Here is a 16,640-nt window from a genome sequence, read left to right on the forward strand (position 1 = left end):
TAAACACGTTCAATTGTAGCATAATGCCTCACTCTCAAACATTCCACATGAGCCAGGGCAAGAACTAAACGGCGGGCAAGTAGTCTACGGCCTCCAAACACCCTCGATCAGCGAAACAATGCTCCCCTCCGGAGTCTTAGTCCCAACAAACTCCAAACGCGGATCCACCTGCGCAAAGAGAGACTTCCAATCTGATTCCGTACGCTCGAGGGAGTTCCAGCCTAGCATCTGGACCATATCGAGGTTCCTAGAGAGTCCAGTCAGTACCCGTTAACCGCAGGAGAAGACAAGAGGATAGTGTATTCCTACCGCCACTGCTTCTTCGTCCACTCCGTCTGCGACTCATCCGGCAAGAGAAACTCATAAATAATAACCCTGGCCCCAGCCTTCAACGCAGGAACCAGATTCCGCAAAATCTGCACAGAGTACTTATCCGCCCAATTGTGCAGTATGTACCGGAAGAAGTAAACATCCGCGTGCTTAACGGGCTGCGGCTGGAAAAAGTCGTGCGCTTGAAAGCTGACACGGCCTTGCAGATCTTCAGGTAGAATCCGCTGGCCTTCACGGACTGTCCCCTGCAGATCCTGCACTATGAAGCGCATGTTACTTGTTGCGCCCGCGAGTGCTTGACTTACGCCTCCTTGCCCGCCGCCGACGTCAACGAGGATACTTCCCGGTTGATCAAGAGAGGCCCAGTCATACCCGCGGATAAGATGCTTGATATCGTAAAAGGTTCCGCTAGTCATGAAACGCATTGCAGCGCCGAAGCGTCTTGCGCGCTCACTCGTCTTTGCGATCTCGTGGTAGAAGGAGTCAGACGTGTTGAACTCAACGTTGTACCCTGTTTCATTTGGTTCCGCGGAGTCGGGCCATCTTTCTTCGGCCTCAATTACTTTTGTTCCGGCGGGTGTGAGCTCTTCGACGAGGAAGCCGACTGTGTCTAGGGCTGCGGGGTTTTCTTTCAAAAGGCGTGACGCTGCCGAGTGCGCGATGTAGCCCGGGCGGGACTCGACGAAGACGCGGTACATCATTGTGTGATGCAGATAGCGTCGGAGTCTGATGGGATCGAGGGAGGTCTTTTCGGCCAGGTCGGTGATGGAGATGTCGCCGTCCAGGGGGACGTGGTAGGGGACGTTGTGCCGGTAGATGAAGCGGATGCTCATGAGGTCGGTGAACTAGAGGGTCAGTGGTGAGATCAAGCAGTTGATTGCCCACATACTGCAAACAGGACATCGTAGAGCTGGCCAATCGGACCCTGGACTAGACCTTTCAGCTCGGTAGTTGAATCAACGAGCTTCTTGCGGACGACTTCAAGATCACCGGAGATGGTTGGGAGGGTATGTTGCGTGAAGGAGGTAGGGGGCAGTCCTTGAGATTCTGTATACTCGTCCAGCGCACGCGCGCTCTCAAGAATGGTCTCGGCAATTTCTGTCAAGGTAGGCATTGTTCCGACTGTTGTTTGGTTCTCTAATGATTTGTTTACTGCAGGTCTCCTCCCTTTGTAGAGACTCGGCCAGGTCCCTCTGAATGGACCCGAGTGCGAACGGGAGTAGAGGACCCGAGCGTGAGATGTGGGAAACCGAAGATGCCCTTGCGACAATCGACCTATCAAAAGCAATAGTATGAGATCTGCCACTTCACTGACTATGTCATTCATCAGTTTTAGAGATGCGCGGTGGGGCGCTATCTCTGATGGCTACCTAGTGCTACGAGAATGGGTATATCCTTATGATGCCTTTGACAATCAAAAGTAAATGTCAATCCCTTAGAGATGAGCAAGATCTAATGAAACTGGATTTTTCCGGCGAGAAGGTCAATGTAGGACCTTGTATTTTTGATCTAAAGCACATATTGGAAATAATCAAAGTCTTGTAACTTATGCATAGATGCAACCCCTTACTCATTGATACGTATGCAGCTCCGCCCCTTCATCGCTAGACTTTCGCCGCCGAAAGACCTTCCGAACCGCGAGCATTGCACGCTTCTCCCAAAGCCTGTCTCGTTTGATAAACAAAGAAAGAATAACAGCCAGCGCACCACAGACAATCGTAACAATATACGCCTTACTCACACTATCAGCCACAGTCGCAGAAACCCTATCCCTCTCCGCCTGACTAAGAGAAGCCAGCGTATCATCCCCCAAGCCAGAAAGAATCCTCTGAATACTATCGCGGTCCAACCGAGGCAAAACATCCCCAATCTGACTAATCGCATCATTCAAAAAGACACTATTCGAGATTGCCAAAGTCAGAGCCGCACCACCCTGCTGCGCAAACCCCATGAACGCGACCGCGTGCGGAATTTCGCTTTTCAGAACCAGCGTCTGGGCCGTTGCGAAGCATAATGTGACGAAACAACCCGCGCCGAAGCCGATCAGGATGCTGTACCCATAGATCCTCGCGTCGCTGGTTGCTTCGTCGGTGATGTATAGGAGTACGGCACCTGCTAGACCGAAGATGGAGCCGAGCACGAACCAGGGCTGGAACCAGGGATACCGTGCTGTGGCCATGCCGTTGCCGACGATGGTGACGACTAGGAAAACGACCAGGGGGAAACACTTGACGCCAGATTGAAGGGCTGTGTCATCCTGGACGAGCTGGAAGTACAAAGGTAGGAAGTATATCGGTGTAAATGTGATTGTTGTCGCGCAGACCTCGGCCGCAAAGATTAGCATGACTTGTGGGTTGCGAAGGAATTGTACTGGGAACGAGCGATGGTCGGTGCTCGTTGCAATGCAAAAGCCCTGCTGGAGACCAAATGCGATCGTCAAGACGCCAGACACAACAAATAGAGCGATAGTCTGTCCGCTATCCCACGCATACAGGATTCCTCCGAAACTAATCGCCATGAGGCACGAGACGAGTAATCCAACCATGAGGATTGTGCCAACAAAGTCAACCTTTTTCCACCGAGACATAATCGATCCCTCCGCAGCGGGTAATGCTGGAATCATGAAAAAATAAACCGGGGCAGCGATTGCGCCAAAGATCAAGTTGATGTATAGCCCCCACCTCCAGCTTGCGTGCAGGGCAAACGCACCACCGATGATGGGGCCCAGCACCGTCCCGAGGCCCCAGGTGAGGCCAGTCAAACCCAGATACGCAGGGCGCTCTTCAGGTGTTGTAAGAAAGCTGAGCATTACCATGACACCCGTGTACATTCCACAGCCTCCAAGACCGCAGATTGTGCGGCCTAGGAGGAATGCTGTCATGGTTGGCGCACCACCGCATACTGCGGAGCCCACCTCGAAGAGTGCGACGCAGACGATGTACGTCCATTTGACATCGAAGAGGCTATACACCTGGCCCGTACACTAACATTCAAGATCAGCATATGAAGGTTTGTAGTGATGGCATCACTTATCAGAAGAAGTTTGTGGCAGCGGCCCCAATGAGAAAAGTAACAGATATCCAGGGAAGTCTGTCAATAGCATCAAATCTCTGAACGACAGTCGGCTGGATGTCCGCGACCACAGTATTATCCAAGCCGTAGAAGAAAGTAGACGTGAGAATGGCCAGTACAACGACGACCCATCGCAGACCCTGAATGGATCTGGTGGGGGTTGGCACGGGAAGATCCGGATGGCCCGTTTCGGCGTCTACCGGAACTTTGTCGGACATGTTGATGCACGATTCCTACAAAGTATACTGGACAGGGAATACTGCATGGCAATGGTCCCATTTTGACTAGTAAATTCCAGGACCCGCGTTGTTCAGTCTCTTCCGGACTCCGTGTGCAACATTCGTATTCCGCTACTCGCAGGACATTCCACATACTCGGTCTACAGCGTAAGGCGACCGTTATGCCGGGTCTCCGGTCTACGCCCTTAGGCCGCTATCTCCGTCCGGCATCCGCGGCTGAAAATAAAGATTATTAAATCATTTTATTAATCCTGCAATAATAAGCAGATCCTGTAGGATTTAAACTCTGGTCTTAGTATCCTTATTATTATTAAATTAATAGTCCAGAAAGAGAATGAAAGTACAGTCATATTCCACCATGGTACTATACTAAATATATCATATCGAATCATCACTTCTTCCCATAACTCTCCGCCACCCTCCTAATCATATGCTGCTCAACAGTAAGCGGCTTTCCCCCCTCCATCCCATCCAGAGAAGCCAACTTCGCATCCCCATTCCCATCAAAGAAGAAAACCACACTATACCGATCCCCCGGCTCGCGATTAATAACTCGGTGCAAACTACTCTTATACTCGTTCTTCGTCCAGAAACTCAACATGTCCCCAATATTAACCACATACACGTCCGGATTCGGCGGAACAGGCATCCATTCGCCGCCCCTGGTATCGAGAACCTCCAGCCCGGGACTCTCGCCCTGGAGAAGTAGAGTAATTGCCCCGAAATCTGTGTGCGCGCTTGCCCCGTACTGCGTTTTCCCTGCTCTTTCGTCTTCCCCGCGCGCGGGGGGGTAATGTAGCATGCGCATGGGGGTTATGGGGTCGTTGGCGATGAATTCGTCGAAGATCCCGGGTCCATAGGGCAGTGTGCGCTCAATGAGTTTCAGGACGGAGATAGATAGTTTCATAAGTGCAGCGTGGTACGCCTCTGCCGGCTTGCGGAATTCATCCTCGCTTAGCAACGATGAATCAGGCCATACATTACTCCCCATTAGGAACCTTTGATCCTGGACGCGTGGATCATCCCCCGGCAGATCAACACCCGTGTAGAATCCCTCTTTGAGGTCCGGCAGGACACCGTCTTCGTAAGACTGCGAAGCGAGCACATCGTACCCCCTCAGACCCTGATTCCCATGTGCATCAAGCGCCTTCTTCGTCTCGTAAGGGAGAGCAAAGAATCTCTTTGCGCCGGTGAAGACAGCCTGTTGTAGCTCTTTGCTGATCCCGTGCCCGCTGATCTGGAAGAACCCGGTTGAGCGGCAGGCAGAACGCACGATGGGGATGATGGATTGGGCTTCAGGGGAGTCGGGGTCCGCGAGGAAGGCCGAGATGTCTACCGCGGGGATCTGGAAGCTATCGCCGGCATCGATCTTGATTGGGGGTTTGGTTGCGGCGGTAGCGGGTGGGGTGGTTTGGTCGGTGACGATGACGCTGGGGGCCATGGTGATTGATGGAGGCTATGATCGTTGGCGGCTGGGAAGCGATTGTTATGCGCAGATTAAATCGCTGTTTGGGTGCTTAAGCTAATGCAAGATTGTCGACCAGAGACGGCCACTTTTGAGTCTCTTCGTTGGAGACGGGACAGGACCCGCGTGGTATACGAGCATCTATACAACGTTGGAGGACTTTCTTGGCAGTGGGCAAGGATTTCAGAATGAGCAGACTGATCCATACTATTATAATAATTTACGAGCCTATTTCCTTGCGTTAACAGACTCCAAGAACAATCAAGCATACATTGAACTGTAGCTACATAGCTGTATACTCGGGTCCATTTGATGCCAAGACCACGCCATGTGGGACACGTAGAGCCTCAGCACGATCCAGTGTATACCCCGGAAGAAATGAAGTAATGACGCAAGATTCCGGTCACTGAGAGATAACAATGTCCGTCTTACCGGCCCTCACCTCGAAATCCGGCTAGTCCTCCAAGCTTGCTCGGTCGGAAATAGGGGTTAGATAAGCCCGGAAACCGAGGCGCAGGGGATAGGTATCTTATAGCCAAATCAACAAAGAAACCCCACAGTCGGGCCCGCGTTTAGAATAATAAGCTTGATATAAGTAGGCCAAGAGGTCACAACCAGATACACCAGGTCGATTTCTCTTTGGCAACAGCAACTCACAAACTCAATTTCTCATTCGATCTAAAACCAGCACCATGACTCGAACCCTTCTTACCGGTGGAAGTGGCTTCATTGGAGCTCACGTTCTCAATGTCCTGCTGAAACGCGGCCACTCTGTTGTGACTACCGTTCGCTCGCAGGAGAAGGCAGAGCAGATTAGAGCGTCTTACCCTGGTGTTGGAAAGGAGGATTTGGATTTTGCCATTGTCTCTGATGTTGCCGCCCCTGGTGGTAAGCATGGTTCTCTTCATTGTGCTTCAGAGAAGGGTTCGTATGAACTAACTGTCGATTTCTGTAGCCTTTGATCAAGCGGTTGTCTCCGACCCGCCCTTTGAGGCTGTGATCCATACCGCGAGCCCGTTCAACCTTCGTGTTCAGGATGTTCAGAAGGAGATTCTCGATCCAGGTTCGTACTGCAGTACTCAGAACTTCAGAGAAAATTATTTACTGATCTATTTTGCTTCAGCTATCAATGGTTACGTTGGCCTTCTCAAGTCCATCAAGGACAACGCTGCGTCTGTCAAGAGCGTGGTTGTTACGTCCTCCGGGGCCGCTATCCTGGATTTTTCCAAGCCTACCACACACACTTTCACAGATGTAAGATCTTTGCTAATCTCTATCCGGCCGAATGATGCTAACATTGACCAAGGCGGATTGGAACGTCATGACCTGGGAAGAGGCTACCTCGAACCCGCTTAATGCGTACCGTGCAAGCAAATACTTCTCTGTTAGTTCGCCTTCAGTTTCTCTCTTTGACCATCCACTAACCACCCCTTAACCTACCAGGAGAAAGCAGCCTGGGACTTTGTGGGAAAAGAAAAGCCAACCTACTCCCTGACATCCGTAAGTCCAACATGCTCAGGGGCCCGAGTCCACCGCTAACAACAAACCAGCTAAACCCAACAATGGTCTACGGCCCCGTAATCCACCACCTCAAGGACCTCGATGCCCTCAATGCCTCCAACGAGCGCATCCGCGACATTGCGTTTGGCAAAGCGAAAGACGGTCTACCTTACACCGGCGTCTTCCTCTGGGTAGACGTCCGCGACCTAGCGCTCGCTCACGTCCTCGCGATCGAGAAGCCCGAGGCAGGCGGGAAGCGGTTCCTCGTCTCACCGGGCCAATACTCGAACAGGGAAATTGCGGAGATTATCGCTGAGGAATTTCCTGAGCTTCGGGATGGGTTGCCAAGCGGGGATGCCTTGAAGGGTGGTGATTTCCCGCCAACGGGGTGGTATGGGTATGATAGTAGCAAGTCGGTTGAGGTTTTGGGCGTGACGTATCGGTCTTTCAAGGAGTGTATTGTTGACACTGTGGACAGTTTGAAGCCGTTTGTCAAATAGGATGGCGCGAGGGTAGCTGTTTCAATTTGAGTTTTTGAAGTTTGCTAGAGATTTCTCCGGAAGTGGTCGTAGCTGTAGTTAGGCACTTTGTGATAAGCTTATGCGGTAGGAATTGGCGTACTAGGGCTACAAATGGAGGTCTCAGTCAAGAGGTTTCTTGGATTGCTACATCTAGTTGAACAACTCGTATCTCGTGTCACGTTGTTTCCTGCAGAAAGGAAAAGATGTACAGTTCCATTAGGCATCTCACGGCTGTAGTAAGGCTTTTAGGTTGACAAAATTGTGCAACATCGTAGATTCTGGCAGAAGTTTCGTTACACCTGAAGAATGCGACCTCCCAGGGGACCCGAGTATGTCGCGTACTCCGGAACAATAACACCGTCAAATGAATCAGACAAAACTGTTGACTTGTACGAACCAATTTCTACAATCATCTTCCAAACAATATACCGCCCAGATGAGTGTAAACGGAACCAGAAAAGGCTTCACAACGCCATTGCTCAGCCTTCACGATGGGCAAGGCGACGCGCGCTCACTCCCCGAGTTAATCGAATTTCATGCGAGAGAAAATCCACACCACCGATTCTGTATCCAGGCGCAGAGGAATGCAGATATTCCGCTGCTCGAGGTGACATACGCACAACTCAAGGATGCGATCTTGCGCTGTCAAGACTGGCTACGCGACAGTCTCCCCGGGATCAGGCTAGAGAATGAGAGGAAAGACAAGCCTGTGGGCCTACTCATGGACAGTGACCTGACGCTCGTCATTTACCTGTTTGCATTGCTGGGCCTGGGTGTTCCGACCGTTCTGCTCTCGACGCGGCTTAGTGCTGAAGCTGTCAAGCATCTGGCGCAAAAGACGCGGACAAGCGGGATCCTCGTCTCGACGCGGTTGGATGGGACGGCGAGCGAGGCTTTGGCGGCATGGGATGTGGATGATTCTGAATGTTCTCCGCCGTCGAAATACTATCCAGCTGCGTATAAGCATTTTCTGGCTGAAGAAGAACCATCATCCACGTTAACCGAAAGGCCCGTGGCCCGTGAAAACCACTATACCTCGGAATCAGACTGCAATGTACTCATCCTGCACTCGAGTGGGACGACCGGCTTGCCTAAACCAATCTATACCTCTCATCGACACTACCTCAGCTTTGCGCTGTGCCATGAGTTCAAAACCGAGGAGGAAATGCTGTCACCGACTCTATCCACGTCTCCGTTGTTCCACGTATGTCATTCCCACCCGTCATGTCCCCCTTAAAGAATATTAATGTAAATACTACAGGGATTTGGACTCCTTCCACCAAGCCTATCACTAGGCGTAGGCAAGCCCTTCTGCCTCCCTGAAGCAGGCACAATCTTCACCGGTTCATCAACAGCACAGCTCCTACAAAGCAGCGGTGCAAAATCCCTCCTTACCGTGCCCTCAATCCTCGAGGAAGTCGCTCTACTACCAGACGATAAAGGCATCCGAGCCCTGCAACGGCTTCACTTCATCGCTTTTGGCGGTGGACTACCCAAGGAGATCATCGGGGCCAGGTTAACGGCCGCCGGAGTGAAACTTCTTAATCACTACGGCGCGACTGAAACGGGGCCCTTGGCGCCATTGTATGTCCCGCAGCCGGGGTACGATTGGCATTATTTCAAGCTGCGCACGGATATTCGAGAGGCTTTGGAGGTTCGACTCGAATCCGAATCCAGCGACGACGACCATGAGGATAAAGAGGGTCATTGGAAATTAAGTCTACGGCCTGCCGGCTGGAACAAACGGTTCCCGATCCAGGATATCCTCGTTGCTCGGCCTTCGCCGGATGCTGATAACGAGTATACAGTTCTCGGTCGGAGCGACGATCTGATCCGCCTGGCAACGGGCGAGAAAGTACGCCCTACCATTGTTGAATCCATGCTCGCGCAAAGCGAGGCCGTGAAAGCAGCGGTTGCATTTGGGGACGGCCAGTTTGAAATTGGAGTGCTCGTTGAGCCTGCATATACAATCTCCTCTCCAGAGGAGGAGGACGCATTAAGGACCACGTTGTGGCCCATTATCCAGCAGGCGGGGGAGAAGATGGATTCGCACGCTCGTATTTCGTCGCCTCAGGCTGTTGTTATAGTGAAAGCAGATAGCCTGCCCCGGTCAGATAAAGGGACGGTTTTGCGGAGGGAGGTCTATCAGCGGTTTGAGGGGGAGATTGCAGAGGTTTACCGCAAGCTCGATGCTGTTATTGACTATTCCGTTCCTGAACTCCGGATGGAATCTCTTGAAGAGGACCTCCGCAAGCTCATGGTTGACAATTTGAACCTGAAGTGGACTAATGCCAGTGACTGGCCAGATGAACGGGACTTTTTCGAGCTGGGCATGGACAGCCTCCAGGCTACAATGTTGCGCAGGTTACTCATGTCATCGCTGCGCGATGGACTTTCTACGGTTCCAATTGGTCGGGACTTTGTCTACCAATATTCTTCCATTGCTAAGCTTGCGAAGGCTGTGAGAGATGGATGTCAGTATCAATCGGCAGGATCAGTTGACGAAAGTCTCCTCCAAGGGTTCATCGACACGTACTCCTTGCAACGGCATCAGGAGACCAACAACAACTCTGCAACGGTCCTCCTAACAGGAGGCACAGGCAGTCTCGGCTGCCACTTCCTAGTCCAACTTGCTCAAAATCCCGCCGTGCACCGCATCATCTGCCTGAACCGCCCATCCACAGGGACGCAAAAGCAAGATCCGTACGACCGCCAGGCCGCAGCCCTAAAAGCCAAAAGCCTGAGTCTATCCCCAGAACAATGGGCCAAGGTCACTGTATTCGAGACCAACACCAGCTCTCCTCACTTAGGTCTATCAGAGGTCGACTACGCTTGGCTGTGCGTGCAAACCACGCACATAGTCCACAATGCCTGGCCGATGAACTTTCGGATGCACGTCTCGTCGTACGAATCGCAGTTCCGCGTGCTGCAGAGTCTCCTTTTGCTTGCTAGACAGGCGCACATTTATCAGCGGCAATCCAACAAAACAAAGACCCGCTTCCTCTTCATCTCATCTATATCCGTCGTCGGGCGGTACGGGAAACTCACGGGCGAGATGATCGTGCCGGAGGCACCTATGGTCGATTCCAACGCGGCGCTCGATATGGGATACGCGCGGGCTAAATTTGTCTGCGAGAAGATCATTGAGCGGGCGCGTTCCGAGTTCAGCCGTGAGATTGAGACGGCGTATGTCCGTGTTGGTCAGGTTGCTGGTGCGCAGCGCGGGTTCTGGAATGCGGACGAGCATTTTGTTAGTCTGGTTGCGTCGTCTGAGGCACTCGGGTACCTTCCTGATATTCGCGGAGTAAGCTTGCTTATCCCTTACGCTATCTGGATATTTTAACTAATTAGGTACCAGACTCTTTCATGGCTCCCCGTTGATATAGCCAGCGCAGCGCTAGCAGAGATAATATTCAGCCCCCGATCTCTAGACCTCGTTTACCACCTTGAGAGTCCTATAAGGCAACCATGGAGCGAAGTCCTCGACATCCTAGCATCAGAGCTAGACGTAAACAAGAATGAACGTCGACCGATGGCCGAGTGGGTGGCAGATATCCGGCAGCAGCCAATGGGCAAGGACGATAGCAACCCAGCCGCCGCCATTGCAGAATTTTTCGAGCAAGACTTTGAATGGATGTCTGGTGGGGGTGTAGTATTGTCTACCGAGACGTCCAGGCGGCATTCGCCTGTTTTGAGGCGAGTTGGGCCTGTGTCCGGGGATGTTGTGAGGAGGTATGTCGATTATTGGAGGGGGATTGGTCTTATTCGTCGGGCTCAGAATTAGGTTCTTTCATGTGGCAGTTGTTAGATTTTCTTTAAAATCAAATATCTGGGCGTGCAATAGTTTTGGTTGTAGAGCTGGGAATATTTGCGTGGTACCAGGCAAGAAGGTGAAGCACGTAAGTATGAATCTTTTTTTCACTGAGCTATTAAACTCCATAAACCAGTATAGTATGTAAAGGCTTCCTAAGTCATATTCAGCATCTTGCGCTGATATCGAGTCTCGGTCGCTTGTGGATGCCCCAAGAAAACCTGGCAGACAGGAATATATATCTCGACATTCTACCTTTACCCCTGGTAAGCCACCATACGAAGCACACGAGGAGAACCATAGGATATACATACACCATACCAGCAAGAAGAGATATAGTCATCTCTCCCATCATAGTTCTCAGGCACCCCGCAAGACAGTACATTGCGAGAGCACTGTAAACCGAAATAACAGCAATCGGTGGCGTCCACAAGACGACCAAAGCTGCCGTCCACGCGGCTATCGTTGTGGCCAATGACCAACGAGCAACCTGCTGAGAGAGCAACAATGGGATTGTTTTGCAGCCTCTCGCAGAATCAGCAGACCGGTCGCGAAAGTCCTGGGAGTGGCTTTAGTGAAATGCAAGAGGGCGAGCATGTGAAACCGAGACTTGTCAGAGAATAGAAAATGAACTCACCGTAGTAGCAAAGATGGCTGCTGTCGTGATGACTGCGATGGCTTTTAGTACGTGCAACTCCTCGTCCGCGTTACCTTATATTGCGCGCATTAGAAAGGGATAATAATGCTGGGGTTGGGTACATACCGAAGATTATGGTCGTTCCCCAGCTGTAACATCCAAGGCCGATGGTGCCCAGAAGATTCTTAATGATGGGAATACCAGCCAAACCTCCTTCGTTGTATACCACCATTGTGGTTGAATAAACGAGCGTACAGAGCTTTGTGTTTGACACCTTTAAGCAACCCACATCAGAAGAATTAAGATAGCATAAAGACACTTAGCTTAGGCTAGGGTTATTCTACCCGAGGGCAAGGGGCGATGGGGCTTTGCGATGCGATCTTCTTCTATACCGTCAATCTGCCGTTTTTGTCATTGTTGGTGCTATTCTGGCTTCACTACTGCATTCTTGCACAAACCTGATTTTTCGCCAGTGCTCGTCATAATTCAAGATGTCTCGCTTTCAGTATTCTGGGATCAGGGTTGCACCTGGAAAACGAGGAGGTGTACTTCCAGCCAAAGACATTCTTTTACGACATGGCACCAGGGACAGGGTGCAGTGACAAACAATGGTCACGCATATCGGTAGTTCAAGTTAGATATAGTCATGCAAGGGAGATGTATGGTACGTACCGAGGACAACGCCGCGACTGGGATGTCGGATTTGCCAAACAGATAGATTGTCTTGACAAAGTTGATGGTATGCATTACTATCGTCATGGGATTGACCATTACTGCAAGCGGAAAGAAAAGAGAGGCACATTGATAGCACTTAAGGGTCATAGCGATGAACCTATACTGGAACCACTGGAAGAGAGGAAGCCGACCACACCACATGTCGCGGTGAGAAATCTTGGTCATATATTTGGAGAATTCAAGGACCTTCTTAAAGGGAGTATTGTACCGGCATGGAAACTTTATTTTGACAACATCCGAGTGAGCTGACGAGCTGAGCAAAGTAGGCCATTCAGTTGTAAAAAAAATGGCTGACTTTTTCGGTCTTTTCGGTCTTTTCGGTCATCCGAATGTTTACGGTCTTCGGCTCTCTGAGGTGGACATTGGATTCAAATGTGAGACTCAGCCTCCGTTGACAATTTTTCTACTCCAACGAGTATCTCCATTGCACAATGTTCGAAATTTCCAACCTTAAATACGCCCTTGTGGTTTCCGTGGCTATCATAGCAGCGTTGTTGTTCGTTACTCGCACCAAAACCCTAAGATGCAACACCCCTCCAGGCCCAAAGCCCTTGCCCATTCTTGGTAACTTCTTGGATCTTCCCCCAAAGGGCACACCAGAGTACCAGCACTGGCTCAAGCACAAATATGTCTACGGCTCCGTCAGTTCAATTACCGTCATGGGGACAATTATGGTCATATTCCACGACAAGGACGCCGCACACGCCGTGCTGGGCAAAAAAGCCCAAAGGACGTCTGTGAGACCCAGATTGAATTTTGCTCAGCTCTGCGGGTTTGAAAACTTCCTTACTACACACGAGTATAACGCCAAGTATCGCCTGCACCGGAAAATGGTGGCGCAGGGTATTGGAACAAAGGGCCTCGCTGCTAGGTTTCGACCGATTCAGGAGAAGGAGTCTTTGAGGTTTATTTTGCAGATCTTGCATCGACCAGATGATGTTTTGGTTCACTTGAAGACGTAGGCATTCTCTTGCTTTATCTCAAATTCGTTTGCATTTGGTTTGGCTTCTCTGACTAGCAAGATTTTACGTTTCTCTCTTCCTTGCTGCGGCGGTGGTCTTTTTCATCATTCTCATGATTCAAGATCGATACTTGATTAGTACGGAATACACAGATCATCACAGGCTCAATACAGGTCACAATAACCACTCTTCGAGCTTCTCAAACGGGGAGCACGACATTCTCCCTCAGTTATCAATACACAAAAGAGGCACGTCGGGGATAACATTCCCCGGCGACTTCTCCTTTGCCTTGACCTATGCGGTCTAGCATAGGGGATCTCCGTCTGCGGGGTACCGGCGGGGTAAGTCAAAGTCTAGCCCGGAGCATGCTGTCGTCACAGAAACTCCGTAGACTACTCCGCACGTGCTCTTCGAAAGATAAGCTCAGATTGGCTATTCACAAGCCTTCTGCCTGGTGGAGGGGCGTCGCCTGAAGAATCTCCCCGCACTATACCCTAGCCTCCCCCGGTCGTTGATCCACCTATACAACAACAATCGCAAATTATGAGAGCACTGAAGGCCCGGTTTCTGTGACTGTAAGTCAATTCGTTTTCTCCGTTCCACCAATGACTCCACCGGCTCATAGATTGGGGTTATAACGGTGGACGCCACCAGGGGTTAGCCTCGGGCAGCCGTCCGTACTGTAATAGATGCGGAAGGCTAGAGAACCATTTGTATAAAGGGATATCGTATGCTTGTCCAGTAGATACATATTAATCCATATCTAGTTTATACTCTATTCGCACGTTGTATTTACCAGAGATGAGACTTCCAGCATTCATCTTGCTAGTGGGTATTGCCACTAGAGCCCTGGCAGCCGGCGTGACAGGAGCTGCAGAGGGCTTTGCAAAGGGAGTGACTGGAGGAGGAAGTGCAACAGCAGTATACCCCGACACAATTGACGAGTTGGTTTCGTACTTGGGCGACAGTTCACCGCGCGTCATCATCCTAACGAAAACATTCGACTTCACCGGAAGTGAAGGGACCACTACCGAAACTGGATGTGCCCCTTGGGGAACTGCATCTGCTTGCCAGCTCGCAATTAACCAGAATGATTGGTGTACAAACTATCAACCAGATGCTCCGACCGTCTCTGTGACGTAGTAAGTGTCTATCTGTGGACCTCTTTCATTGCCAGATGACATAATTCTAACAGGTACTGCAGTGATAACGCGGGCACCCTGGGTATTACTGTCAATTCCGACAAAAGCCTGGTTGGTGAGGGCTCTAGCGGCGTCATCAAGGGAAAGGGGCTTCGGATTGTTAGTGGCGCGAGCAATATCATCATACAGTAGGCGATTCCTGCAACATCTATCCTGAAGGAAGATTGCTCAACCAGACACAGAAACATTGCAATCACGGACTTGAACCCGCAGTACGTCTGGGGCGGCGATGCAATAACTATCGATAATAGCGATCTTGTTTGGATCGACCATGTTACTGTAAGTTTCCTGTTGTCAAGGTAGTCTCAGTTGAGAATTAAAGCTAATGCGTCATAGACCGCACGGATCGGACGCCAACATCTGGTCCTGGGATCCAATGCCTCGAACAGAATCACTGTTTCCAATTCGTACTTCAATGGCGTCACATCATACTCCGCCACTTGCGATGGGTACCATTACTGGGGGATCTACCTGACCGGTTCCAACGACTTGGTAACCCTGAAAGGGAATTATATTTACCACATGAGCGGACGCAGCCCAAAGGTGGCTTCAAATACACTCCTTCATGCAGTAAGTTCCAATAATCCACAACTTTCTCCGCCGTCTTTCCCTTCGATACTCAACAATCTCTAGGTAAACAATTACTGGTACGACTCCTCAGGCCACGCCTTCGAGATCGACGCAGGTGGCTACGTCCTCGCCGAAGGAAACGTATTCCAGAATATCCCCACGGTAGTCGAGGGCACTGTAAGCGGACAGCTCTTTACATCGCCCGATTCCACCACAAACCAGGTCTGCCAGACATACCTTGGGCACACGTGCCAGGTGAACGGCTTCGGAAGTTCGGGAACCTTCAATCAGGCTGATACGGCGTTCCTGGTGAATTTCCAGGGTAAGAATATTGCCACTGCGGATGCGTATACTGTTGCGCAGAGCAGTGTTCCGGGGAATGCGGGACAGGGGAATTTATGATTGAGTTTATGCTGCTTGCTTGCTCTCTGTGGGTGTACTTGAGTTGATATTTCAGTCAACTGAGTGGACATCCTGGAGCCATTGACGTGGATAAGTAGTCAACATCTTCCAGAAAAGCAAGGCTACAGTCAATTGAATATTCATCATTAAAGGGCTATATTCCATGTTTTCTCATATTTCAGTACATACGATCACAGGGTGTGGAGAATAGGGCTTCCCGTATGCCAGTCCAGCGGGATTTATCCGTAGCTGGTGGCAGGTAAATGCGGGTGTGTTGTAACAGTCTGCACGGCTACAGTATTCCCTGGGAAAGAAGAAGAATGCAATACCTGGAAATGTCATGGCATATCAGATTCCTGGTTCATTTGCTAAGCACTGGTCTCTTAGATCAACCTGTCCAATGTGCATAATAATCAAACAAGTTAACCCAACAACTGATTATCTTTCTTAGGCCCATCAGAATTACTGGCATGAATTTGGTCAGGTGCGTATTGCTCATTCACTTGCCTGATCAAGTCATCCCTGAAGTCTCTGGCCAGGTCTTGGGCATTTCGATAAGCACTGAATCCCTGTTAATAGGATTCTGGACTGCTTATTAATAAATAATGCCCAACCTGGGTCATCACATAATTGGTATGATGCGCTGGACCATCATTGTTTGTAGATATTGTAGGGTGAGTCGCGTACAACCCTAGAACTCCATTCTTGAAAGTGGCTCCAATTGTCACGGTGCCAGCTTAGAGCCTGCCCGGAATGAGTATCCCGAGATTCTGCCTGTTCTGACCGTCTGGCTGACTAATACTTTCTCATGATGTCACGTGCATTTCAAGTACTGTGGGAAATGGGAAGGAGTCTGGTATTAGGAGGGGCGGATGCACCTCCGAGCTAGGCTAAATACTTATGATGCTGACTAAGACTGTGCAGACCGGGCACCCAAGGACAGGGGAAGAACCCATGCTCCGACACCCCCCCTCGGGCAGCGCAGGCGCAAGGAAGCATCAAGAGGAAAACTAAGTACATGTCCTTTTTATCCATATCCAGTATAATATCCTTAATGTCCTTCGTACAGGTATCTCGGTCGAAAGGTAAGGTTCTTGCCGTTGAAACTGGCTGGCTTGTAAAACATCGATTCTGGCTGGCTGGCTTGGTCGATTCTGGCTCGTTTAGCGCGGCGATACTGGCTTGTTGGCTCGG

General features: G+C 50.6%; 6 protein-coding genes across 6 annotated transcripts; 3 read left to right on the plus strand and 3 right to left on the minus strand.

Annotated features, from left to right (window-relative positions):
* Positions 1-84: 84 nt before the first annotated feature.
* BDV14DRAFT_211097 (S-adenosyl-L-methionine-dependent methyltransferase) lies at positions 85-1,444 on the minus strand (the record flags this gene model as incomplete). Its single annotated transcript, XM_073776030.1, has 3 exons — positions 85-247; positions 310-1,175; positions 1,220-1,444. 3 exons carry the CDS (start codon positions 1,442-1,444, stop codon positions 85-87), a joined length of 1,254 nt encoding a protein of 417 aa, XP_073624509.1.
* A 449-nt stretch (positions 1,445-1,893) lies between these two features.
* On the minus strand, positions 1,894-3,493 carry BDV14DRAFT_180330 (major facilitator superfamily domain-containing protein). The gene has a single exon (XM_073769899.1). It carries the CDS (start codon positions 3,209-3,211, stop codon positions 1,901-1,903), a length of 1,311 nt encoding a protein of 436 aa, XP_073624510.1. The 5' UTR covers positions 3,212-3,493; the 3' UTR covers positions 1,894-1,900.
* Positions 3,494-3,970: 477 nt separating this feature from the next.
* BDV14DRAFT_211098 (isopenicillin N synthase family dioxygenase) lies at positions 3,971-5,082 on the minus strand (the record flags this gene model as incomplete). Its single annotated transcript, XM_073776031.1, has 1 exon — positions 3,971-5,082. The coding sequence occupies one exon, from the start codon at positions 5,080-5,082 to the stop codon at positions 4,033-4,035; it is 1,050 nt and encodes a 349-aa protein (XP_073624511.1). The 3' UTR covers positions 3,971-4,032.
* A 1,535-nt stretch (positions 5,083-6,617) lies between these two features.
* BDV14DRAFT_192236 (uncharacterized protein) lies at positions 6,618-10,911 on the plus strand (the record flags this gene model as incomplete). The annotated part of the gene is made up of 4 exons (XM_073771607.1): positions 6,618-7,093; positions 7,611-8,331; positions 8,389-10,431; positions 10,486-10,911. The coding sequence occupies 4 exons, from the start codon at positions 6,618-6,620 to the stop codon at positions 10,909-10,911; spliced, it is 3,666 nt and encodes a 1,221-aa protein (XP_073624512.1).
* A 1,830-nt stretch (positions 10,912-12,741) lies between these two features.
* BDV14DRAFT_203736 (cytochrome P450) lies at positions 12,742-13,272 on the plus strand (the record flags this gene model as incomplete). The annotated part of the gene is made up of 1 exon (XM_073774353.1): positions 12,742-13,272. The coding sequence occupies one exon, from the start codon at positions 12,742-12,744 to the stop codon at positions 13,270-13,272; it is 531 nt and encodes a 176-aa protein (XP_073624513.1).
* Positions 13,273-14,073: 801 nt separating this feature from the next.
* BDV14DRAFT_211106 (polysaccharide lyase family 1 protein) lies at positions 14,074-15,464 on the plus strand (the record flags this gene model as incomplete). The annotated part of the gene is made up of 5 exons (XM_073776032.1): positions 14,074-14,414; positions 14,477-14,602; positions 14,657-14,753; positions 14,811-15,044; positions 15,108-15,464. The coding sequence occupies 5 exons, from the start codon at positions 14,074-14,076 to the stop codon at positions 15,444-15,446; spliced, it is 1,137 nt and encodes a 378-aa protein (XP_073624514.1). The 3' UTR covers positions 15,447-15,464.
* Between the last annotated feature and the right edge of the window lie 1,176 nt (positions 15,465-16,640).

This window comes from Aspergillus stella-maris, assembly GCF_047715825.1.
Source record: "Aspergillus stella-maris strain CBS 113639 unplaced genomic scaffold BDV14scaffold_63, whole genome shotgun sequence".
NCBI lineage: Eukaryota > Fungi > Ascomycota > Eurotiomycetes > Eurotiales > Aspergillaceae > Aspergillus > Aspergillus stella-maris.

Bases quoted from the DNA above. Each gene is read 5' to 3' on its own strand.
- BDV14DRAFT_180330 (XM_073769899.1), bottom strand. From the start codon at position 3,211: ATGACAGCATTCCTCCTAGGCCGCACAATCTGCGGTCTTGGAGGCTGT.